Here is a 26,802-nt window from a genome sequence, read left to right as displayed (position 1 = left end):
AGATTGTGTCCTGTCTACTAATTCCGTCTGCCCCTTCAGCTGGCTGCCTAGCTGGTCTCAGCAGCAGAAGGCATTTACCTTGTTTAAACTACCATAGGCAGGTTAAGCTATTATTGTATTAAAATTTTAACAAATTAGACAACAGTATTCAAATGTAGTAATCTTTTTTATTTTTAATTTTTCAATAAAATTAATATTTGCTACAGAGTCTTGCCAGAAATTATAAATTAATTTAGGGTTAACAAGAAATGGATTTTTCTATTGAATTTATAAAATATTTAGCTTTGTAAGAAACAATTTATCTTTTTCTTCATTATTTTTTATTATACTGCATTCAAGGATAACATAGCTGTCTTAAGACATCAAATTTGAGAAATCTATCTACGGCAAGAGTTTTAAAAAGTCCATTAGTCAAGATACAATTTAAATATTAATAGACACATATTCCATAACCAAAATCTATTTAACATGAACATTAGCCTGTAAATCTTTTTCCCCCTACAATATGGCCTGACTTTGTAGAAGAGTGGTTCTCACACAGGGACAACTGTGCCCTCCAGGAGACAAGTGGCATCTGGTGCCATTGCAAGTGTCATGGGGAAGGGGTGCTAATGGCATTCAGCGGGTAGAACCTTGGAACGCTGCTAAACATCCTACAATGCACAGAATGAACCCCAACAACAAAGAATTATCCAGTCCAAATGGCAACAGTGCCAAAGTTAAGAAATCCTGTTGTAAAGTATGACCCAATCAACCCAATTTTCATTTTACAAATAGTCTGTCCATCGTAATTTTGAAAACACAGACTTTACTAATTGGCAAAGACTATTTAAAAGATTTAATCTGCCAATATTTCTAAAAGCAATGTTTGACTTTAAGTGTCAAAATGATACTTCCAGAATGCTTAAACCACAAAAGCAACTCAGAGTGACAGAAATCAGGATACATGCTACCTTAATTTCCCTTGAACCTGTTCTACCAGTTTAATATGTTAACATGGAAAGTTAATTTGGACTGCTTTGACGTAGCTAAGCACATGGCTTCCATTGCACATTTTTCTAGACTATGATAAAAGCTAATGATATAGAAAGCAAAGAGCCTAGTGAAGAGCAAGGTGCTCTACAAGAGTTCTGAAAATGTTTATCACAACATATCAAAAATGAAGAGCTTCACTTATTCAAATTTGTCAGGATCTGTGTTTAGACAAATTTATTTGCTCTCTTTTACAATAATCTCTCATAAATGTCTTTTGCAAATAGCAGTGCACACATATAGGTTGTGTGATACAAAATTAAAAATTTGGTTGTATTTTCCACATAAATACTGGTTGTATCAATGTTTCAAATGAGAGTTCTAATGGGGAACAAAATTTAAAAAAATTTTAAGTTTACTACATACAGAAGTTTTTCAGTACTTTACTAATCATTCATCTCCACATTCACATTCTATGTATTTTCTCATGGTCAACAAACTGATTCAAATGATTTAAGTTATCCCACCATTTAAAGAGAAAAGTCTCTGCAATAATTTGAAACCACGGAGTTATCTTAATCTCACCACTGGCTGCCTTTTCCAGAAGCTCTTCTAGTTCTTCCTTGGACACATAACAATAGCTTTTAATCTCATTGGGATCTGGATTCAAAGTCACGTTCTTCCTCACAAACAAAATGTAATCAATTTCATGTTCTCCCCAGATACCATCAGATTGAGCTTTGTAGTGAATTCGTGTTAGGTAATTAATTTCTTCTGGAGGAACCTAGGACAAAAATAAAACAATAACAAAACCATCAACAACAAAAGAAGTCCTCTAAAGTGACCAAAGTAACCCACTACATTTCAGTAATATCTTGAACAGAACTATAGGTTTAGAATTAGACCTTTTAAAATATTAATCTCCTACTGATGACATATGGAAATAATTATTACATAGTTAGTTTCAAGCGTCTAAATTTCTTTCCATAGGACCAAAACTAGTTTGACTTCATCGAAATAATGATATTAAAAAAAAAATGCAGTCACTCAAACTAGAAGTGTGAGATTCTCCTTCATATCTAAATGTTACTTTTTGGGAGAAAAAAAAATTTTTCATTTTAAGTAGACACTAGACAGTTTATTTATTCAGGTCTTAGTTAAAGGGGACAATTCCAGGAAAAATGTAGGGGCCAGCCCAGTGGTGCAGCAGTTAAGTGCGCATGTTCCACTTCGGCAGCCCGGGGTTTGGTGGTTTGAATCCCAGGTGCGGACATGGCACGGCTTGGCACGCCATGCTGTTGTAGGAGTCCCACATATAAAGTAGAGGAAGATGGGCACGGATGTGAGCTCAGGGCCAGTCTTCCTCAGCAAAAAGAGGAGGACTGGCAGCAGTTAGCTCAGGGCTAATCTTCCTCAAAAAAGAAAGAAAAAAGGTAAATAATCTTTATTCAAGGTGCTTTCAGGGGCTAATAATTCAAGAGCTTACAAAACTGAGACCTACAGTTGAATTTAAAACTTTATTAAAAATGTTTAAATGTATGTTTAGATTTCTAAACATTTCAGCTTGTAGAATTGTGCAGGTTACCTGTTCCATGGGAATTCCTAATTCAGCCATTAAACGCCTCTGCGCTGCTCGTCTTACTCCAATTGCATCATTTTCTTCAACCTCTCTTGGATTATTTAACGGATGACTACAACAGGTATTGGTAAAACAACCTGAAACGTGTTAATATACATATACAATCATTTTTCTTCAAAGTCAGTCTAAAGATCCAGTTCTTTTTTTTAAAGAGCAGGTAATGATTCCCAGCCTTTTTGGTGAGGAAGATTGGCTCTGGGCTAAGGTCTGTTGCCAGTCTTCCTCCTTTTTTCCTCTCCCCACAGCCCCCTACATGGTTGTGTACCCTAGTTGTCCCATGAGGCAGGCGGCCTCAGCATGGCTTCACGCGGTGTGTAGGTCCACACCAGGATCCGAACCAGCGAACCCCGAGCAGAGTGCGACAGCTTACCCACTAAGCCACAGGGCGGGGCCCTTAAGTTTTAAAAGTAACGGAAAAAGAAATGATTCTTGAGGGTTTCTCAGTCATTGCTAATGGCCATCAGTAATCCTTTCGGGAAAGACGTGTAGATAAATTCTTTAACGCGTTCTTACCAAGACGGTCAAAACGTAAGACAGAGTTAAAGCCACGTCCACAGGTGGGCACAGCTCGCAGGCGGCCGTCCCCGCGGGCTGCGCCCTCGCCCTCGCCCCTTCCGCGAGGAACTGGACCCCCGCCCCGCCCGCGACGGCCCTGCGGCTCCGCTCCGGGCGCACGGCGAACGCCCGCCGCCCCCAGCGCGCTCACCCGGAAAGGTGATCTTAGCGTCGGACCGCTGCTGCAGCAGGAGCTTGTTGTCGGCGTTGAACAGGAAGACGCTGAACGCCCGGTGCAGCAGCCCTGCCGGCACAGCAGACGCCGGTGACGCAGCGGCAAACGGGCCGCTCCTCGCCCGCCTCCCCGCGCGGGGCCCAGCACCCGAGGGGCTCGCTGCCGCCTCTGCGTCCTGCCGTCCCGCCCGCCCGCCTCCCGCGGGCCCGAGACGCCGCGGCGGCACCTTTCTCGATGTTCTCGTTCAGGTGACAGTTCTTCTTGGTGTCCGCCCCGATGCGGGTGTCGTTCTCGTCGATGAGGATGCACATCTCCGCCAGGAGCTGCACCTGCTGCGGGTCGAGGCGGCCGGTGTCCACCTCGGGCATCGCTGCGGCGGGGCTGGTCCGTCCCGGGAAGCTGCGGGGGAGGCCGTGAGGGCCCGGCGACGGACGGGGGGCGGCTGCGCCTCCCCGGCCCGACGCCTCACGCCGCTTCCCAGCCGCCGTCCCGCGTCCCCCCGCCGCAGCCGCCGCCGCCGCCGCCCCCGCCGCCCCGCGCTCCGTACCTCAGGCGTCGGCCGTCGCAGCGCTCCCGCGCCGCCGCGGACACTCCAGCTTTAGCGCCGGCCGCCGGCCGCCGCCGCCCCTCCCGCAGGCCCCGCCCCCACGCCCCCGCCCCGCCCCCAGGGGCCCACAGCCCAACCGCCCGCGCCCGCGCCAGAGCGCGCCACATGCCGGCTGGCCAATCGCGCGCCGGCCCGCGCCTGACATCACGGTGGCGCGGTGGCGCCACGCCCTGTGCACGCGAGGTCTGCCACCCGGACCGCGGGCCGCCGGACCACCTCCCGGTCAAAACTCCGGAGCCCCTTGTGCAGCTGAGCTGGACTGCGGAGCGGCCTGACGGAGGGAGGTAGAGAGGCGGGGGGCGGGACGTGCGGCCGCCCACCAATCGCGCCCTCGGCCTTGGCCGCGTCAGCCAATCGGCTCGCCCGAAGCGCTGCGCAGGGGACGTGCGCGCGTCAGACGTCCCTGGACGCCCCCTCTCTGCGCGTCTGGGCTCATGGCCTTCTGCGCGCTAATCTGAGACTGGACGCCGAGCGTCGGGCTCACGTTAGGACGCTGAGCGTTAGGAGGTCGCTCCCGTTAGGAATTCCTGCTGTCTGAGGACCGGCGAGAGGGTAGAGCCGGACGTGCACGCACACAGACACACACACCGACACACAGGCGTTCGCGCTCACGTTATGTTAGTTGGGATCTTTGAAGTGTTTCCAGTGAGAAAGTTCCACGCACTCTAAAGCAGTGACGTCCCGAGAACGATGCTTTGCAAAGCAGGTTGAAGCAATGGCGGTTTAAGGAACCTTCTGCACTTGGATAGGATTAGTTAAGATTTGTCAATTTTTTAATTTTTAAAATTTTGTTAAACTTTTTGAGTTATTGAAATAATTAAACTTGTCCAGGTGGCTTTTACTTAAATTTAATAAAGCAAGTTCATTACGACTATCTTAATTCAGATTCCATGTGAAATTATTTTCCAATATTTAAGTAATTATGAAATGTATATGCAGATCAAATAAAGTAGCTATTTCCTCCTCTGTTGCGTGCCAAATTTGAAGCTGAATTAGCTAAGGAGAGCATAGTGCAGCATTTCTCAAACTCTTTGGTTTTAGGACACTTTTACACTCTTAAAATTTATAGAGGACCTTAAAGAGCTTTTGCTTATTGTTGTTTGTATCTATCCCAGTGACAAATAAAAATGGCAAGTAGTAGGATATATTGGAGAATATGAGGAAGCCATTTGGTGTAAACCTAGTTCGGCCTGACCTTGGCTTTCCAAAAGGGCCTGACCATGGCTGTTGAGCCTGCATTGTATATCTGCTTTAGAGATTCCCTATGGCAAGAGCAAAGGCCCTTGAGATAAAGGTGCAACTTCCCTCCCCCTCCCAACGTTGGCATCTCCTTAAGGATTAAGCATCTTTCCTTAGGCTAGAAACTGATTGCTGTGCTCACCTGTGACCACCCAGCTGGGGACAATGGACTTGCTACGCCCTCCAGGAAGCTCTGTGCTGACAGGGCAATCTTGTGACTATTGTGGGAGGGACATTTCAATCATATGTGAAACACCCTCTTTGAGGGTATATAACCACCCTGTGTACCCCCACTTCTTTGGAGTGCTCTGTTCCTTTGTGGAAAGACTCTCCCGGGTTATAATCCTAAGATTTCAGCTCAGAATAAACTCACCCAAATTTTCATTTATAGATTGGTTATGGATTATGTTCATTGACACCTATTTACTATATTAGAAATATTAAAGTGATAAAATATTTAATTCATTTAAAGATAATGATAAATACATTACACTGAATTAAGCAGATTTTCCAAATGTTGACACATTTCATTATTCAGTATCAATCACATTTGTTGATATCACCACTGATCTCATCAAAAAAGTCGTTAAATATTGAGAAGCTGTTAAGCTCTGGGTGGCAGATACAACTTTTTTAAAATTCAGATTTTTGCATGATTATTCAAAGTCTGTTATTGGCAACAAATAACATTAGTTAATTTTGTGAGTCATTCTTTCCAGGAAAAATACCATTGTATAAAAAAAGTTAGTTCAGCATGCAACTCAGATATTTTCACAGGTGCTTTTCCTCAGCACAACCGTTGTAATTCAGTGTGTAGCAGAAGTGCTTTATGTGTACATCCCATTCTGTTACACAGAGTATTACATAAATACTGAAGGGTTAAAATTATTAAAATTAATAATTTTACTGCTTCATCAAGGACATTGTTAAGTGAAACTGATCTTTTAGTTTTTACTGCAAGTGTATGGTGGTGAAGAATACAATGACTACTAGTAAAGTTTGGTGGCACTGCCTTGATTAGTAACAGGGCACCAGTAGTTTTTTCCTCCCATCCTTACTGGTCCCGGAGCTTCCTTTTGTACCATCAGCGCAAATATCAATGCAGTGAAAAAGGCAAATAGCGTTCTAGTATTAATTTTGACCTCTTGGAGCCCCTGGAAGGCTTTCAGGAACCCAGGTGTCTCTGGACCACTTTTTTTTTTTTTAAAAGGTTGGCGCCTGAGCTAACATCTGTTGCCAAGCTTTTTTTTCTTCTTCTCCCCAAAACCCCCCAGTACATAGTTGTATATTCTAGTTGTAGGTCCTTCTGGCTCTGCTAGGTGGGACAGCACCTCAGCATGGTGTGATGAGCGGTGCTAGGTCTGCGCCCAGGATCCGAACTGATGAAGACCTGGGCCACAGAAGCGGAGGGCGCAAACTTAACCACTTGGCCACAGGGCCGGTCCCCACTGGACAACTCTTTGAGAAGTGCTAGTGTAGTGGAAAGCCCACTGAACTCAGAAGACCTTAGTTTCTACCTGAACTTTGCTACTTGTTGCTGAGTAGTGTTGGACTAGAATTCCTGGCCTCATTACTGTCGTCTATAATAGGAGAAAGGTTAGATGGTCTTTAAGTTCCCTTCCGGTTTAAATTTGCCTGCATTAGATACTCTGCTAGGAGCGTTTTACACATATTATTTCATTTTATCCTTACAATAATTCTACGTAGTAAATGTTATCCACATTTATGTGAAGAAACTGAAGTTTAGAGGTGACTTACTACATTTTTTTAATGTTCTGATTTATAATGTCATTAACTGTGACCAATCATTCTGGACTTATTAACATACCACAGTTTTTGCCTTCTAATACTCTACTTTGAAGATTCCAAGTTATGCAAATGCAAGATGTTATCAGACTGGGGACAATGACGTCCCTATCAGGAAATCTTTGTATATAATCTTGATAGATATGGAAAAATACAGAATTCAGAGTGCACAACAGAGGGAGTTCATCATGTATACTTAGGCCTATTTATGTGATTCAGATTCATATAGTTGTTGAGTTTTAAGTTGTTCTGCTTTTTAGAAAAATTCACTCCAGAGCTATTTGAGTATTTGTTTTCCAAATGGTTAATATTAACGAAAAGAGAAGAGATGGGAGTTAGATCCAGCTTAGCCTCTTACTCTGTGACCTTGGGCTAGTTACTAAATATATTGGAGCTCCTCTTCCCTAAAATATGCATAACAATACTTCACTCAACAGCTAGTCACTATTATTTTTAATAATGTAAATGCCTGTTGGGTTACAAGTTATGTGGTATTGATAAAGAAATAAAAGGATATCAGCTATGTGGCACAGAGACCAGTACAAAGCTACGCACAGTATTTTATTTTTCATTTGTATGTACTTTCCATCAACAGAGACAGTTTTCTAACATCGTCTGGAACAGGTTTGCAGTATATGTTTGGTTGTTCATTAAGCAGAGTTTCCCAACATTTTTTTCCCCAAATAACTACCTCAGTCTTTCAGAGTCTAGGTGTCACGATAATGAGAAAAATGCAGATTTGTTTCTTTATTTAAAATCATGAAAACTCCTTTTCTAGATCTCAACCAAATATATTTCTAAAAATAGTTTGAAGACCAAACATACACTCACTGTGAGATGGAAATAATTATCCTTTTTCTTTTAGCACATGGATAGTACACAAAGTAACAAACTCTACTCAAAATTAGAGAAAAGATGGCAAGTAGGTGATGTGGATTAAGGCTGCCCCAGCTAGAGAAGCCCAAGGTGACCTGGCCTACATGCCAAACTATATGACCCGGTGTATTTTTTTATGGTGTGAATTAGGGCTGCCCCAGGGAGAGAAGCCCAGGGCATCCTCACCTACATGCCGATCTATATGGCCAGATTCGTATCTAAAGTTATATGACCGCACAATAACCAGACCCCATCTGCACTGAAATCATTTAATGACTTTTTACATCATCTTTTCTTTTTCCAGTAAAAATAAGTCATGTACCCATGCCTTATAAATTTAGCCCTAACCGTCAACTCAGGGCAGCAGCAGGAGCTCTCACCGCCCATGGGTCCTGTCCCCATGCTATTCTGTACTATTCTCTAAATAAAACAGCACCACTGCCAGACCTTGAGAGGCCAAGAAATCTTTCTTTCGACTCCTCGGCTCACCGACCCCGCATCAGTAGGGACTGCGTGGGACCCAATACAGACTGTGATAATGTTTTCTGAGGTAAGAAAATCAGTCCCTGTTCCAGTGTCATGGATGAGGAACAGGTGACGGGTTAGCACGTCAGTGCTGGTGAAGCTTCCCTGTGTAGACTGAACCCTTTGGTCCATGAAACTATGAATTCATTGCCTCCTCTCCTAGTGAGGGCAGGTATCTGGAGGAGGAAGAGACTGAGTAGTTGTTCAGGTGATTATATTCACATTCCAGCCAATTGTGTTTTTCCTAGTTCTCTTCTTGTAGAGAGCTAGATAAATTTGGTAGGTAAAAGGAATTAGCAAATGTGACCTCTGCCATTCAGGAGTTTATATACTTATGAGGAGAGGTAAATATTCATTACCCTTTAACAAACATTATTTGAGTGCATACTATGTACCAGGCACTTTTCTCGGTCATGGGAATACAGCAGAGAAAATCGAAAAAGTTGCTGCTTTTTATAGAGTTGACGTTCTAGTAGGGGAAACTAAACCAATAAACACACAAATGACATCGAGAAGTGATAAGTACATGAAGAAAAATAATGTACAGTTAAGGGATAGTGATGGATCATGCTATTTAAAAATAAGTGACAAGGAAAACATCTCTACGGTGGTGATATCGGAGCAGAGATCTGAATGAAGTGCTAAATATGGAGTTTCTCAAGAAAAAATGATTATATATATATAAACCACATAGAACACACACATATATAAAACAACTCGATAATGATTATGAAGCAACATGTTAGCCAGCTCATAATCCTATAGAATAAATACCTATGAATACTTTGAGGCACAAAGTAATCAGTGATGAAGTATATGATTGAATACCCAGCAAACCTCATATACCTATCGATCCACGCTCACAATTGAATCTTACTCAATTCAGCTTTCTCTCTCTCCTGTTGGGGGTAAATCACGTGCATTTCGCATGGATAGACATGTCACAAGATAGGACCTTGTTTTACAGGAAGGGTACTCCCTACGGAAAGTGTGTGTTTGGATACCAGGAGGGCAATCAGTCCTTTTACAATTTAGGCTAGATGTGTGTGTTTTCATTTCATGGAGAGCTATTTCAGGATCCAGTGTGTTACGGGTTGAATTGTGTTCCCTAAAGTTTATGTGTTGTTGAAATTCTAACTGCCAGAACCTCAGGTTGTGACCTTATTTGGAAATAGGGTTGTTACAGATGTAGTTAAGATGAAGTCATAGTGGAGTAGGATGGGCCCCTAATCCAGCATGACCTTCTAAAAAGAATGCCAGGTAAAGAGACAGACCCACACACAGGGAGAATGCCATGTGAAGATTGGAATTATGGCTGCCACAAGCCAAGGAATGCCAGATTGCTGGCAAACTACCAGAAGCTGAGAGGCATGGAATAGATTCTCCCTCTCAGGTCTCAGAAGGAACTAACCCTGATGACACCTTGATCTTGGACTTCTAGCCTCCAGACCTGTGAGACAATAAATTTCTACTGTTTAAGCCACGCAGTTTGTGTATTTTATTACAGCAGCCCTACCAAAGGAATGCAAGTGTAAAGAATGTGGGCTTTGATGTGCACCTGGATTTTAATCCAATCTTTGCTCCACTGCATCCTAGCTCTGATTTAGCACGTGAGTTAGTTGCAGACGGTACTGTGGTTCACGAAGCTTCCTATCTGCTACACGCCAGCAGAGTGCCTCCTGCACAGCAGGTGCTCAATTGTTACTCAAATGTTGGCCTCCAAAAGTTTGAAATTCTTAGCTCATATTACAGAATTATTTCTAGTGATAAGCTTGTATTATCATACTTAATGCAGAAATAACTTCAGACTTTATTCTACATACTTTTTGGTTATTTAGATGCCCAAATACGTTAAATTTAGTTTTTGGACAACAATCCTATTAGTGCTGCTTAAACTCTAATGCTGCGCTTTATTTTTCAAGGAAGGAGTAACAACGCTGACCCACAAGGAACAGACATCCTCGCTTCCGACTGACTCTAGGTGAGCTTTAACCGACAGCTGCAGCCGTCGGTAAAGCCGAGGACGGTCGTTCACACGCCGACTCCAGCCGATCCGTCGTTTCTGCAAACCCAGATCGAAGCCCAGGGGCCGCGCGAGTCCCCCCTTTTGCAGCGAGCAGCTGATTTTGTTTTTCCTTTCTGGCCAATGGCGAGCAAACGCTCCAGAAGGGAAACTGCATGAGTCATCTTCTGCAGATAAGCTGAAATATTAATAGTTCTCTCTCCAGCCGCTCCCGCGCCGGAGCCTCCCTGCCAGACCCGCGGGGAGGCGGCGCGCGGCCACCCCGCTCCGAAGCCGGCCAGGCCGGAGGTGCCGACGGGCCCGGGCTCGCGCCGCAGGGCTCTCCCTCACCCGCCCTGACCGGCGCGTCTCCGGGACCGATGGACGCGCGCGGGACCCGCCGCGGTGAGTACCCGGCGCCCGCGGCGGCGCCCTCAGCCCCGGGGCCGCGCTGCCTCCGCGCGCCCACCGCAGCAGCGCCGACCCCGCGGGGCGAGGCCTGGCGGTCACGGGGGGGTCAGGAAGCCGTGGCCGACACCGGCTCCCGGCGCGTTGCCCGGGCCCCGCAGGCGCGGGCGGTCGGGGGAGGACATCCGGCGCGCGGCGGAGACCGAGGCGGGACTTCCGGCGGCCCGGGCGTGACGCAGAGGCAGGGGGCGGGACTTCCGGGGCGCCGGCGTGAGGCGGAGGCCGGGGTGGGACTTCCGTTCGTCCGGGTTGTGCCGCGGCGGCTGTGGACGGAACTTCTGGCGGCGCAGCGTGGGGCGGAGACCAGAGACGGAACTCCCGGCGGCCTGGGCGCGAGGCGAGGCCGGGACTTCCGGCAGCGCCGGAAGTTCGGGGCGTCTGGCTGCCGGGTGGCGGGGCCGCGTCAGGGCGGAGACTCGGTGGTTTGCGTCTGTGTGTCCGGCCCGGGCGCCGTGTGGGGGAGCCGACGGGCGGCACCGGTGGGCGGTGGCGGGCACGGCGGCGGCGTGACAGGTGAGTGCGGGCTGCCACCCTCCGCCCAGGACGGGCAGCCCCGGGGCACGCGGCAGCGGCGGCGCCCGCCCCGCCCCCTCCGGCTCCGCGCCCTAGACCCGGACTCCCCCGACCCCGGCGCCCTCCGACCCCGCGAGCGCTGTGGGCAGAGGCCGGTGCGGGCGCGGTGGGCCGCCCTGAGCCGGGGCCCGCGTGGGAGGCGCCCGCCGCCGGGGCTGTCGCTGACTTGGGCGGACCTGCCCGGTGGCCGGCCCGGCGCCCCGCGCCCCGCTCCGCTGCCGGTTCCGGTCCCGGTCGCGGCGGGGATGGCCGCGCCTGCCGCCGGGCCGCCTGTCCGTCCGCCCTCCAAGGACACGGCGGGCGCGGGCGCGGGCTCGAAGCCGCGTTCCCGCCGCGGTTTGGGCCGCGGAGGCTCCGCGCGCCTTCGCGTCGGCCCGGCGTCGCTGTGTGGGCGGCCGGTCGAACTGGCCGCTTGGGTGGCGCCTGCCCGCGCCCGCGGCCTGGACCCGCCGGCCGGCCGTCTCTGCAGCTGGGCCCGCAGCCGACGGCCGTCGCTTCCTCTTTTCCCTCCTCCTCCCCCGCCCCGGTAGTGCAGATTCCCGCTGCGGGGCCTTCCGGCTTCTCCGCGAGGGCCGCCGCTTCCGTGTCCCGCCGAGCGGTGCCGTGTCCGCCCCCGATCTGGACCGGCGGGGCCCGGCCGCCCAGCGCAGCGCGCGGACTCGCCGTTGGCCGCGGCGCCCCGTGCCTTGTGCGCCTCAGCACCGAGTTCAGCGGTGCACGAGCTCTCGAGCCCCCGGGCCCCTGTCGGTCACACGACCGCTGAGCGCGCGTCCGATGCCCTCCTCGGGGCCAGTGACGCGGCGGGGTAGGCGGTGTGGACGGCCCTCCGTCGGGACGCAGCGCCCGGGCCTGCCGTGTCAGCGCTCTCGGGGAGGCTCTAGGACTGGCCGCGCTTCCAGTCGGCAGGTTTCTGAACGCACGGCCTTTAACCTTTAACCAGTGTTTTGCGCATAATCAACGTTCCTGAAATTAAGCGCTCCCTAACCAAGTGTTTTTCTCTTGCTGAAGGAAAAGTGTTTACGAATCCCCCCGAACCTGAAGTTTAGGGTGATGTTTCGTATGTAGGCGGTAATGTGCTTGTGGCAGGAGGTAACAAGGGCACGTGAGTTAGGCGGAAGGGGTGTTTCTATTAAATCCGTTTGTTTGAGTGGGAGAATAAGGAGGTTGGATTTTTGGAGGGGACTGTTTATACTTACTTTCCTTTTTTGTTTGGTGAGGAAGACTGGCCCTGAGCTAACATCGGTGCCCATCTTCCTCTCTTTTATGTGTGGGACGCTGTCACAGCATGGCTTGCCAAGCGGTTTGTAGGTCCGCGCTGGGGATCTGAACCTGTGAGCCCCAGGCCACTGGGCCAGCCCCTATTTTACTTTCTTGAAAATAAAATGTGTTTAAGAAAGCAGGACAGTTGTATTCATATAAATCTTCACTTAATATTGTGATCTGCTCTATAATATTGTGTTAGTATTAATATTTTGAGGGAAAATAATTATTTTTGCAGTTTCATGCCTCTGTTTTAGTTTGTATTTAGGCGAAAGTGCATAGTGGTTATAGTAGCTGAGTTTTAGAGTCAAGAAGTTTTCTTTCTCTTTAGAGTGTTGACACAAATAATCGTAACTAATCTATAAATCAAAGTTGGGGTGAGCTTTGAGGACCATATAGCCTGGGAGAGTCCTTCCACAAAGTAATGGAGCACTGCAAAGAAGCGGAGCTCTATGTAGTGGTTATATACAGTCAAAGAGCATGTGTCACATCCGATTGAATATCCCTTTTACAATCGTCACGAGACTGCCTAGCCAGCACGGCGATTCATGGACACAGCAGGTAGTAGGTCTGCCGTCTCAGTGGGCACAGCAGGAAGTAGGTCTGCTGTCTCGAGCGAGCTGGATAGTCGCAGGTGAGCTGGGTGGTCACAGGTGGCTGCAGCAATCAATTCCTAGCCTAGAGAGAGATGCTTATCCTTAAGGAAATGCCAGTGTGGGGGAAGCTGCACCTTTATCTTAAGGCCATTCGTTCTTGTCTTTGGGACACAGCAGATGCCTAAAGCAGGTGTACAGTGCATGCTCAACAGCCACGTATCAGGGCCTTTTGGAAAAACAAAGCCCGAATGAAGTTTATGTCAGATGGCTTCCTCATACACTCCAGTATATCCTATTGCTTGCCATTTGTTTAATCACCTGTTCCTTTTTTTAAAGATTTTATTTTTTTCGTTTTTCTCCCCAAAGCCCCCCGGTACACAGTTATATATTCTTAGTTGTGGGTCCCTCCAGTTGTGCTATGTGGGGCACTGCTTCAGTGTGGCTTGATGAGCAGTGCCACGTCTGCGCCCAGGAGTCGAACCAGCTAAACCCTGGGCCACCAAAGCAGAGGGTGCAAACTTAACCCCTGGGCCACAGGGCCAGCCCCTAATCGACAGTTCTATGACCAGTTTACTAAAGTATGCAGCCTCTTAAATATTTGGGAACTACACCCCACAGGGATGTTGTGTGTGTTAGTGACTCTCTTTTACTGATCTGTTTGAGCCACACAGCAGCCCTTTGTAGTAGTTCTACCTCAGGTAGACCTGCCCAGCCCTTAGTATCTCTCCATTAGTTCTTTCTCTCTTCCCTCCTTGTCTAGCTTAGATTCCATGCTACATCGTTTCAATATTCGTTTTACAAACACCTCCAACTTCCTTGCCCCTCTTTCTATGATGTCAACCTGAAAAGACCCTGAACTTGTTATCAAACATTTAAATAAGATGTATACTAACACTGACACATGGCCTGAGGTAAAGACAGTAGACACTTCAGTTCCTGGGCAAAGGGCCTGTTCTCCACTGGGGGTCTGGTGTGAAAGGAAGGAAATGCTGGTGGGACTGGTGAAGACTGCTGAGAAAAAGGTGGAGGATGTGAATGAAGAGAAAAGACTAAACCTTAGAGAAAGTTTGAAGAAAAAATTATGATAGATTGGCAACAAAAGAAGAAGAACAAATTTAAAAGAGCTTAGAACTAGAGGAACCTACAGATTTAATTTTGAGAGAATGGTGAATTATAGCTGAAGAAATTAGGGGAAGAGGCAAAACTTGTATTAACCAGATAATATTTTGGGGTTAATAACATGGTATATGGCAGAGGCATTGTGAAACTATGTTTGAGATATGACTGTAGAGTTTAGAAAGTTACTAAAAGATCAGAAAGTTGCTAACATCACTCAGTATGAAAAACCTCCATTTGATGGAGAAACCAAAACCTCTTCTAGATTTATACAGTCGTGCATCACTTAATGGTGGGAACGTGTTCTGAGAAATGCGTCTTTAGGCACTTTTGTTGTGTGAACATGATGGGGTGCACTTACCCAAATGTAGATCGTAGGGCTGACTGCACACCTAGGCTATGAGTACTAATCTGACAGGACCACCATCATGCATGTGGTCCGGTATTGACCAATATGCTGTTATACGGCACATGACTGTAATTTAGAATTGTTTGAAATGTAAATATTTGGGTGGAAATTGGTCAGAGGGAAAAGATTACTGGTGTACTGACTGTTTCGTGAAGTGACAAACAAAAGCAGGCAAAGCCCAAAACAACATCGTGTGGATCATGGGGATGAGGCTCTGTGAAGGGCAGCAGCTGAGGATTTTATATTAGTTGTGAAGAAACTGTTTGTTTCTTAATGAAGATACAGAGTCTGGAAAGCCAGTGGTGTGATACTTAGGAGAGAAGATCAGTGATTCAAAAACCTACAACTTTGAGGTGATAGGAAGATTGATATTGCAAGTTTTGCACTTAATGTAACCAACTTGTACACTCTTTGGAATGCATTAACTTTCTAGCTGATGCTTACCAGAATGTTTCTACTGATGAAGTTCTTAGGAGAGGAAAGAGAAGCCCTTTACTGTTTTATTTGCTTGATTTAAGTGTCTAAAGATAAACTCTCCTTTTTCCTCTAAGGCCCTATCAGGACATCTGTCACAGGGTGTTTTTTCCCCCCACAGCCCCAGGACATAGATGTGCATCCTAGTTGTAAGTCCTTCTAGTTCTTCTATGAGGGACGCCACCACAGCATGGCCTGATGAGTGGTGTGTAGGTCCACGCCCAAGATCTGAACCAGCTGAAGCAGAGCATGTAAACGTAACCACTCGGCCCTGGGGCCAGCCCACAGGGTTTGATATTTTCTCTCCTTTACAAGATGTACCGTATAAACTGCAAGGTAACTGTGGTAAGTTGCTGTGTTAATCACTTTGACAACTGAGATACTTTATGAAGTTGTTAATTTAATATGTGTATGTCACTGAGAAAGAATTATATGCACCTTCCTGTATTTTTATGAGGAATATAATTGCTTGATAAGATTCCATTACAGTTTGATTTGTTGGCCAGTTTTTGTATATGGCACTGTTAAATAGTCTCCAAATGTTTCATTAAAAACATTACTGAGGGGCCAGCCTGGTGGTGCAGCGGTTAAGTTCACACATTCTACTTGGGTGGCCTGGAGTTCACTGGTTCAGATCCCAGGTCAGCCATGCTGTGGTAGGCGTCCCACATATAAAGTAGAGGAAGATGGGCATGGATGTTAGCTCAGGGCCAGTCTTCCTCAAAAAAAAAAAAAAAAAAAAAAAACCCACGAGGATTGGTAGCACATGTTAGCTCAGGCCTAATCTTCCTCAAAAAAAGAAAAAAATTTTAAAAATTACTGAAATTCACTTCACTGGGAGCCTATTAATTATTTAACAGTGTGGATTTGTTATATTCAATTTTGTCAAGTTTAATATCAGTATAATCTTTTTCTGTTTATATAAAATTTTATCAAAGATTTGCCATTGTGAGTTTTTCTTTATGCCTACAGTTCAACCATCTCTGATTTCTATAGCTCAGAATTTTCAGATATTTCAGATAAATCTCAAAAAGATTTGTTGTCATTTTTTCAGTCAAAATAACTTTTCCATACATCATTTAAGGGACTGTCAGTTTTATTTTATGTTGCCTGTTTCTACCAGTAATAGGCCTTAGAAACTTTTTTTTCCTACTTGCTAAGAAGAGTAACATGGTAAGGCATTGGATCTGGAGGCTTGATGGGGTTTACTTTAAATGGAGACTTCTCCCGGATTTATAAACACAGCCCAATTCTCTTTTCATCTCTAGACTTGTTTATCTCCTACCTCCTGTATTTTAGAAATTCAAAGGCATTGCAAACATAGTATGTTCAGTGTTTAGTTCTAGATTTCTTCTCCAAATCTGCCACCTCATCTCAATAATCTGACCTCTGTTTCACCTGCCTCTTAGCTCAGAAACGAAGGCTATCCTTGATAGCTCTCTTCTTCCCCACCTGCCTGCCCCCTCCAAATCCATTCATCTACCCTTTAATCTTAACTATCGTCATTGACTGCCTAGACGACTTGAGTGACTTCCTAACTGACTTCCCCTTTCCCAGTCATCTCATCTTTCCATGTATTTTTCAGACAGTAGCCAGAGTGATTTTTTCTTTTTTCTCCCCAAGGCCCTAGTACATAGTTGTGTATCCTAGTTGTAAGTTGTTCTAATTCTTCTATGTGGGATGCCACTTCAGCATGGCTTGATGAGTGGTGTGTAGGTCTGTGCCCAGGATCCAAACCTGTGAATCCCAGGCTGCCAAAGCAGAGTGCACAAACTTAACCACTTGGCTGTGGGCCCAGCCCCCAGAGTGATTTTTTTTTTTTAATTTTATTTTTTTTCCCTTTTTCTCCCCAAAGCCCCCTGGTACATAGTTGTATATTCTTCGTTGTGGGTTCTTCTAGTTGTGGTATGTGGGATGCCGCCTCAGCGTGGTTTAATGAGCAGTGCCATGTCCGCGCCCAGGATTCAAACCAATGAAACACTGGGCTGCCTGCAGCAGAGCACGCGAGCTTAACCACTCAGCCACAGGGCCAGCCCCCAGAGTGATTTTTAATGCAAGTCTAGTGTCACTTATTTGCTTAAGAATGTTTAAGTGGCTTCCTTTTTTATTTTAGGATAAAATCTAAACATGAAAGAACAGAATCTAAGTCCATCTCTCCCACTTATCTTGCACCATTCTCTCTCATTTACTGTGTTGTAGCCACGTTATCAGTTTTTTACTGTCTCTGATAAACCTGTCTCATTCCCAGCTCGAGGTATTTGTACATGCTATTCCTGTTCTTAGAATACCTACTCCCTCTCTTCATTTTCCATGTGGTTAGCCCTTACTGATTCTTCATCTTAGTTTAAATGCCACTTTCTCAGAATGACTTTCCTAACTCTTTAGCTAATATCTGGTCATCTCATAATATTTGTCTCTCTCTTTAATAGCACTCATCAGAATTTATAGTTTCTGTAATAAGCTGTGAGACTGTGTGTTTGATGTCTAGTTTACAACTCAGCTCTAAGTAACCTGGAGCTAGGGACCAAGTCTCTTTTGCTCACTACTGTATTCTTAGTACTTAGCCCATCTACCACCTTAGAAACGTTTGATGAATGACTTAATGAAATAAGTGCTGTTATGCTGTTAATTGTTCCTGCTTTAAGCAGGACAAATTAAGCCTTAGAAAGGTGGTTAGGTAGGTTGACCAAGGTTACACAGCTAGTCAGTGGTAGATGTAGCATTCATTCTTATATACTCATCATATATTTAAGGATGTATTTATGTCAGGTGTAGGGGAGGAAGAAGATTTACCCTACCTTCTCTACGTCCTGGATGGGCTAAGAATTAAATTGACATGAGAGAGAATAACAAGAGAAAATCAAACAAAGCTTTGTAACATGTATACATGGGAGAAACCCAGGAAAACTGAGGAACTCACCAAAATGGTTGAGGTTGCCGCCTTAAATACTGTTTTTAGCTAAAGACAAAGAAGGCTGTTGGGGGTAGTGGTGTGTGGCTTCAAGGTGGAGGAAGGCAATTTACATGGAAATTGGAATGTAAATGGGCCAACTACAGACAATGTGACCTGAGAGACACATTTTACATTACATTGTAGTTATCTTAGGGTATTAACTCCTTCCTTGAACAGGCCCTTATATTTTAAATTCTTTTAGGCACTTGTAGGGGAGGTCAAAGTTTCTTTCAGAGTCTTTTGTTCTTAAAAATAATGAAGCCGAAGAAACGTATTTTAGGGTGGCCAATTCTGATCCCCCACAGAGGCAACATGGTAGGCCCTATAAATACAGTGGTGAACCCAAATAACTGTGTCCCAGGCTTCCTGGTATTGATGGTATAGTGGGGAAACCTTGATTAAGTAAGTAAACCACAAATAAGATCTAAGTACAAGTGGGATAAGGATCATGAAATGATCTAACAGTGGTCAATGGAAGGTGTTTTGAAGAAGTAGCATTTAAGCTCAGGCTTCAGGATGAAGAAGAGCCAAACTTTTAGAGCGTTGGGGGGGGGGGGGACTCAGGTTTCTATTACTCTCAAACTCATGTTCTTAACCATTGTGCTTTTCTGTGGATTTTTCTCTGAGTGAGTGTTTAATTTAAATGGATTATTTATATCCATTTTATTCTACAAAATATTTGAAGTGACAAAACTGTTTAGTTCTATTCACTGATATTTTTAGGGATTCAGAATGTTATTCGGTATGTAACCAAAAATTGTAAGTGAAATAAGGTGTGATGGGTAAAGATGGGCACAAATTCTTTCTCATTTTCCTCCCAGCAAGAGGTGAAGTCTTTTTGCCCTCCACTTGAATCTGAGTTGGCCTTGTGCCTTGCCTTGACAAATTGAATATACAAAAAAGTGAGGGAAATGAAAGATTTAAAAAAATGAGAATTTTGGAGATAAAAAGAATTATTCCTGTTTTTTTCCGAGGAAGATTAGCTGTGAGCTAACATCTGCTGGCAGTCCTCCTCTTTTTGCTGAGGAAGACTGGCTTTGAGCCAACATCCATACCCATCTTCTTCCACTTTCTATGTGGGATGCCTGCCACAGCATGGCTTGGGTAAGTGGTGCATAGGTCTGCACCCGGGATCTGAACTGGTGAACCCCAGGCTGCCAAAGTGGAATGTGCGAACTTAACCGCTGAGCCAACAGCCTGGCCCTGAATTATTCCTATTTTTAAGTGTCCTTTCTTTAGATTCGAGAATTAATTTTCTCTATTTAGTGCTACAGAAAATAATTTTAATAACTTAATGGATTTCAAATTTTAAAACTTAAACACAGAAAAGTAATTGACCAATTTGAATGTTTTAGTGTGTTGTAAAGCAAGACCTACTTTCTTGTTGCCATTTTAAAACAAGGCCTACACATATGTAATTTGAGACACAAAAGATGGTTTTTGGCTTTGTACTTATGGAAAGATGGAGTAGATCTGCTTTTACTATTCCTCTCACTAAGTACCCCTAAAAACACTGGACGTTATATATAAAACAAATATAAGACTGAAATATGGAGAGAAGAAAGTAGACTGACTGGGTATATTGGGACCTGAGAAATGTCAAAGATCTGAGTTCCCTGGGTTTTCTTTTTGCCTCATATATCCCAGCCTTGCACCTGGAGAGCCCAGCAAGCCAGCAGTGCCAAAGAGCTCAGACAAAAAGCCCCAAGAAAACCCTGCTCTCTAGTCAAAAGACCAGGAAAAGGACAGGTCACCAGACAGAACCATTAGAACACTGCAGCTCTCCACACCTACTCTTACTGTCAAAGGCCTGCTGGGGGCTCTAGACTTTCACCGTTGACAAGCTGTTTTGAGGCAACACTCTCTCTAGAGTGGTACCAGAAAAGGCCAGAGGAAGAGCTGGGATTTTCATCTCTAGTAAGTGGTAACAAAGAACACCCTCCCTCTTCTGCTGGGGTGGTGTCAGAGGAAACCTAGTAGAGATTCAGGAATTTCACCACCACCGGTGGTAATGAGGCCATGTAGGATGCAGTAAGAGACACCCATGACCAGGGTGGTATGAGTGGAGGCCCACGGAGAGGCTGAACTCTCACCCCACTTGGCAATAACGAGGAGTACCTCCACCCAGGGTCAGTGGAGGCTGAGTGGGGAACCCTAGCATCCATCTCTACTTTCCATATCCACCTGGCAGAAACAGGGTAGCATCCTCCTTTGCCTGCTAGGGCAATGTCAACAGAGGCCTGCTGTAATAGAAGGCTTAAATCATATTCCATGTCTGATAAGATAATATCCCAAATATTGAGGCTTCAATTGAAAATCCCTTGTCACCTAAAGAACCGGGAGAATCTTACGTCCTTAAATGAGATAACCCATGCGACAGCAACACAGAGATGGCGCAGATGTTAGGATTATTTGACAAGGTTTTAAAGCACCCATCATAAAACTGTTTCAGTGAGCAGTTACTAACACTTGAAACAAATGAAAAATAGAAAATCTCAGGAAGAAAATCCAGGATATAAAAAAGAAACAAATGGAAATTTTAGAACTGAAAAATACAATAAATGAAACAACTCATAGGATGGCGCAGCATCAGAATCCAGAGGACAGGGCCTGGCCCCGTGGCAGAGTGGTTAAGTTAGCGTGCTCCGCTGCAGGCGGCCCAGTGTTTTGTTGGTTGGAATCCTGGGCGCGGACATGGCACTGCTCGTCAAACCACGCTGAGGCAGCGTCCTACATGCCACAACTAGAAGGACCCACAATGAAGAATATACAACTATGTACCAGGGGGCTTTGGGGAGAAAAAGGAAAAAAGAAAAAAAAGAATTGAGAGGACAAAGGAAAGAATCAGTGAACTTGAAGATAAAACAATAGAAATTACCCAATCTGAATAACAGAAAGAAAATAGACTGGAAAAAAATAAACAGAACCCCAGGGACCTGTGGGACTTTAACAAAAGATGTATCATTCTTTTCATCAGAATCCCCGAAACAGAGGAGGAAGACAGTGGGGCTGAAAATATGTTTGAAGAAATACTGCCTGAATATTTCCTAAATTTGGCAAGCAATAAACGTACGGATTCTAGAAGCTTAGTGAAACCCAGATGGGATAAACTCAAAGAAATCCATGTTAAGATACATCATAGTCAAACCTCTGAAAACTAAAGACAAAAAAGCAGTGAGAGAGAAATGTTGCTGTGTCTGTAGTGGAAAAATAATTTGAATAACAGTGGATTTCTCACTAGAAACCATCGAGGCCAGAAGGAAGTTGCACATTTTTTAAGTGCTGAAGGAAAAAAAACTATCAGCTCAGAATTTTGTATCAAGCGAAAACATTGTTCACATGATTTGTCACCAATAGACCTACCCTAAAGTAATAGGTAGAGGAAGTTCTCTAAACAGAAAGGAAATGACGTAAGGAATGTGGGAACACCAGGAAGGAAGAACAAAAACAAATAATGGAAAGAGCAAACATTGGTAAATTCAGTAGACATTCCTTGTCTAAGTTATATTTGAAGGTTGAAGCACAACTGTCTTATGTGGTTCTCAAGAGGAAATATTTAAGATCATTGTGTTATAAATGGGTGAGGGCAAATGGACATAGAGGAAGATAAGTTTTCTGTACTTTACCATGAACTGGTACAATGTTGATAATCAGTAGACTGTGATAAGTTGTGAAAATATAATGTAATACCTAGAGGGACCACTAAAAAAGTTATACAAAGGAGAAATTCAGAAACTATGCTATAGATAAGTCAAAATGAAATTCTAAAAAATGTTCAAGTAACCCACAAGAAGGCAGAAGAAAGAAAACAAACAAAATGAGAAAACAGAGAATGGCTTATGTACCAAGGCCAAGAGAGGTTTATTCCATGGATGCAAGGTTGGATCAATATTTGAAAATCATCAGTGTAATTGACCTGTGAGCAGCATAAAAAAGAAAAGCTGCATGATTGTATTAAGTGATGCAGAAAAAATATGACAAAATTTAACTCATTCATGAAACTCAGAAAATGAACAATAGAGGGAAACTTTCTGAACTAGATAAACTATTTAAAAGAACCTACAGCAAGCATCATACTTAATGATGAGAGACTGAATATTTTTACCTTGAGATCAGAACAAAGGAAGGATGTTTGCTGTAACTATTCTGATCTGACATAGTATTGGAATTTCTAGCCAGATCAGTAAGAAAAGGAGATAAAAGTCTACAGATAAGAAAGGAAGTAATGAAACTGTCCTTTTTTTAGATGATATAATAATCTACATAGAGAATGCCATAGAATCTACAAAAAGTCTCCTAGAACTAATAAATGAGTTCAGCAAGAATGTAGGATACAAGCTCAATACAGAAAAATTAATTGAATTTTTATATACTAGCAATTAATGTGAAACAAAAATATAATAAAGGTCAAAAAATAAAAATATGAACTTCAGTATAAATTTGAGAGGACATCTAGAACTTTTATGTGGAAAACTACAAAACTGAGGAAAGAAATCAAAGATGATCTAAGTAAACAGAGATAAACTGTTCATAGATTGGAAGGCTTAACATGGTGAAGATACCAATTCCCTCCAAAGTGATGAACACATTAAACACAGGTCCTATCAAAATGCCATCAAGATTTTTGTAGATATGGAAAAGATGATTCTAAATTAATATGGGAAGACAAAGGAACTAGAATAGCTAAGACAGTTTTGAGAAAGAGGTAAGTGATAAGAATCACTAACTGATTTCAAAATAGCACAGTAATCAAGACTGTTCTTGGCAGAGGGGATAGATACATAGATCTCTGGAACAGAATAGAGAGCCAAGAAGTAATCCCACGTGAGTATAGCCAGTTGATTTCTGACCAAGCTGCCAAACTTTCTCAATTCAACGTAGTATTGATAGTCTTCAACATATGGTGCTGAAATATTTGGATGCTATCAGCAAGAAAACCAAAAACCTTGATCTAAACTTCACACCTTATAAAAATATCAACCCGAAATAGCTCATAAATTGAAATACAATGTATAAAACTAAAATTTAAGGAAGAAAACATAGGAGAAAATTTTGGGGGTTAGGATTGATGAAGAGTTCTTAGCCATGACTCTAAAAGTATGATCCATAGAAGAAAAATAATTGATCAGTTGGGTTTCATCAAAATTTAAGTTTTGCTTTGTGAAAAACCCTGTTAGGATAAAAAACCAAGTTATAGACTGGGAGAAACTATTTGCAACCCATGTATCTGACAAATATCTGATCAAGAATTTATAAAGAACTTTCAAACCTTAACAGTAAAAGCCCAGACAATCCCATTAGAAAATGAGCAAAAGACATGAGGAGACATTTTGTGAAGAGGATATATGGATGGCAAGTAAGCATGTGAAAAGATGTTCAATATTACTAGCCACCAGGGAAGTGCAAATTAAGACTGTGACAAGGTATTACACACTTATCAGAACAGCTAAAATTAAAAATAGTGACAATACCAAAAACTGGTGAGGCTGCAGAGAATAGACTCTCTCACACCATCATTGCTCATGGGAATGTAAGGTTATAGCCATTTTGGAAAATAGTTTTACTGTTTCTTAAAACAACTAAACATGGTTAAACAGAGTTACCATATGACCGAGCAATTCCATACCCGGGTATGTACAAAAGAGAAATGAAAACAAATGCACATGGAAATTTGCATGCTAATATTTATAGTGGCATTATACATAATAACCTAAAAATGGAAACAAGCAAATGTCTGTCAGCTTATGAATGGATAAGTAAAATGTGGTCTATCCATACAATGGAATATTTGGCAATAAAAAGGAATAAATTACTAATACATGCTGTAACATGGATGAACCTTGAAAACACGCTAATTTGTCCAAGTGAAAAAAGCCAGTCACAATAGACTAGGCCATATATTTTATGAATCCATTTATATGAAATGGCCAAAACAGGCAAATTTATATATAGAAAAAGTAGATTAGTGGTTGTCTAGGGCTGGTTGTGGGAAGTGTCTTATGTGGTGTGTGAATTATATCTCAGTAAAGATTTTCTTTAAATATACATTTACCCTATACCCTAGCAGTCTCACTCTTAGGTATTCATCTAAAGAAATGGAAACAGGTTTGTGCAAAAACCTGTATATTATTACATTTGTAATAGTAAACATCTGGAAAGAACCAAAGCTTTTTGCAATAGATGAGTGATTAAACAAACTGTAGTATATCCATACTGTGGAGTACTACCCAGCAATCAAAGGGAAGTAACTGGATACATGGAATAACTTGGTCGGATCTCAGGAGCATTAAGCTCAAGATCTCAAAAGGGCACATACTCTGTGCTCTTACTTATTTATCATTCTCAAATGACTCCACAAAAGTTGGGACATGGATGGCTGTGGGGGATAACTCAGGAAAAGGTTGGAAAGTTGTAGCCTTTCTTACAAAGTGAAGTGTGGGGTGGAGAGGATCGACAGATACTGTCAGTAGTTGAAGAAGGAAGATACATAAATATATTACTTAAAATTACACGAACTAACAGGTACATTAGGAGAAGGAGGGATCAATAAGAACAAAAAACAGGTAACGTCTAAAACGTGAGTCTGCAGGTGAAGAAGGAAAATGTCATGTAAACATTACTTGAAAATTATATTAATTACAGTGATAGTCTTTGAGGAGGAGGAATTGAAAATAGCAGGAAATGAATAGATAATGTCCCAAAATGGGTAAATTAAAATGTTTATATTATGTAGAGGTTTGAATGACTTCTGCATCTGTGCTGTCTAATGGCAGCCGCAAATCACATCTGAGCACTGGGAATGTGGCTAGTTCCACTTGAGAAGTGCTGTGACTATGAAATACACACTGAAGTCCCCAGATGGAAGTGTACCAACTGTGAAATAGCCCATTAGTGTTTTTTACATTGACTAAAGTGGCATTATTTTAGCCATATTGAGTTAAATCATTAAAAGTAATTTTACCTGTTTTTACTTTAGCTAATTTGGCTACTAGAAAATTACTGTTACATGTGTATTGCATTGTGTTTCTCTTGGACAGCATTGAATCTGTAGTCTACACAGCTCTAGAGTCTGTAGTCTAGAACGTGCAATAGAATTTGTTCCCTCTGAGGAGTAGCCTGAGTCTGGGGAAAGCTGGTCAAGGGAGAGTTGTTCTTTATTTTAAGCCCTTTGCTATTTGGTTTTTAAAACTTGTTCGTGAAATTTGATTAAGAGATTACCTCTTTAATAAAGGCTGTGTGGTCTCTACCTTAAAACATGTTAATTTGTCAGATTCTAAATTATGTAGTAAATGTTAACCATAGTAAAGAAGTTTGGAATTAAAAGTAATAATTGCCCACTATGTTTCCTTCATTTCAATTTGCTATATCAGAAGTAAAGTACTTGTTTTCCTGCTTTTGTTTAGCTTATTGCCGGAGTGACCAGGACATCACCTTCTGGAAGTAATGCCCACAGAAAGCGGGAGTTGTTCAACTGCTCGTCAAGCAAAACAGAAACGCAAATCTCATAGCCTTTCTATACGAAGAACTAACAGCTCGGAGCAGGAGAGGACAGGCCTGCCAAGAGAAATGTTAGAAGGACAAGTAAGTTAGTGCTTGGTCAGTGTCTTCTTGTGAAGATGCTGACTGTGATGTTCCAGAAATAGCTGAGTATGTATAGGTCTCCAAAGCAGAGAAAAAGTGTGGCTTACCAAAAAACAAAACAAACTCTTCTCCCCATAAACTGATTAAAACTGTCAAATACAACACAGAGATAGACTTCGATTCCCAGGTTAATGTTTTTACAATACTTAATAAAAAAAAGTGAGTGTGACAGTTTTTATTCTTTGTATAGGTGAGCTGACAGCGCAGTTTTAGGTTTTCTGTCTGATAGTCTCAAGAAGAGAATCAGGTATAGTTTTAATGATCTCCTTCTGTTCCCTGGAGAGTTTTTGGAGTCACATCTTGTAGTGACTTTCCTTGGCTTTATCCTGTCTGCTGTGGTGAGTGTGTCGTCTGCTGTTTATTACATTGTATGTTTTTCTGATAATTTTATGTTCTCTTTGATTAAATGAACTAGTATTTTATTGATCAAGATATTTTGCTAATATTTTATATAGTTCCTTTATGATGAAAATGTGTTAGATTTTAAAAGAATATTATTGTGAAACCTAAATAAAAGTATGTTATAGTAAAATAAATTATAGATATATCTAATACCTGTTTAAGTATATGTATATATTACAATATAAATATAGAAATATAAATACCTATAAATTTGTGTTCGTTCCTTTACAATTAGAACTAATTCATCTCCAAATACAGTCACATTCTGGGTTGCTGGGGGTTAGGACTTCGGCATATCAGTTTGGTGGGACACAAGTTAGCCCATAATGTTTAGGAAAGTGAATATTTGAACAAGAGCTGTGCAGTGGAACTTCTGTGATGATGGAATGTTCTAGATCTGTGGTATCAGATATGGGAGTGACAAGCCACATGTGGCTAGTGTGAGGAATTTTAAAAATTTTAATTAACATATATTTAAATAGTCACATGTGGCTATTGGCTACCATATTGGACA

The 26,802-nt window shown here is 43.2% G+C and overlaps 2 protein-coding genes across 4 annotated transcripts in view; one reads left to right on the top strand and one right to left on the bottom strand.

Moving 5' to 3' along the window:
* Positions 1 to 309: 309 nt before the first annotated feature.
* LOC124249049 (isopentenyl-diphosphate Delta-isomerase 1) lies at positions 310 to 4,173 on the bottom strand. Its single transcript, XM_046679808.1, has 5 exons — positions 3,889 to 4,173; positions 3,568 to 3,740; positions 3,318 to 3,410; positions 2,558 to 2,688; positions 310 to 1,756 (listed from the first exon to the last, which is right to left on the bottom strand). Exons 1-5 carry the CDS (start codon positions 4,053 to 4,055, stop codon positions 1,439 to 1,441), a joined length of 882 nt encoding a protein of 293 aa, XP_046535764.1. The 5' UTR covers positions 4,056 to 4,173; the 3' UTR covers positions 310 to 1,438.
* Positions 4,174 to 8,363: 4,190 nt separating this feature from the next.
* Positions 8,364 to 26,802, top strand: part of WDR37 (WD repeat domain 37) — a 66,615-nt gene continuing 48,176 nt past the window's right edge. The window contains exons 1-2 of one of the 3 annotated variants that reach the window (XM_046678458.1): positions 8,364 to 10,801; positions 25,649 to 25,826. In XM_046678458.1, the coding sequence (XP_046534414.1) occupies positions 25,689 to 25,826 (138 nt within the window). In that variant the 5' untranslated portion in view covers positions 8,364 to 10,801; positions 25,649 to 25,688. Of the gene's footprint in view, positions 10,802 to 11,247; positions 11,378 to 25,648; positions 25,827 to 26,802 lie in introns of those variants that run through there. The other 2 variants (XM_046678456.1, XM_046678457.1) reach the window with 2 other exon arrangements.

Source organism: Equus quagga, chromosome 12, assembly GCF_021613505.1.
Source record: "Equus quagga isolate Etosha38 chromosome 12, UCLA_HA_Equagga_1.0, whole genome shotgun sequence".
Lineage (NCBI taxonomy): Eukaryota > Metazoa > Chordata > Mammalia > Perissodactyla > Equidae > Equus > Equus quagga.
The sequence above is the reverse complement of the archived record's forward strand: the minus strand, read 5'-3'. Positions and strand labels throughout refer to the sequence as shown.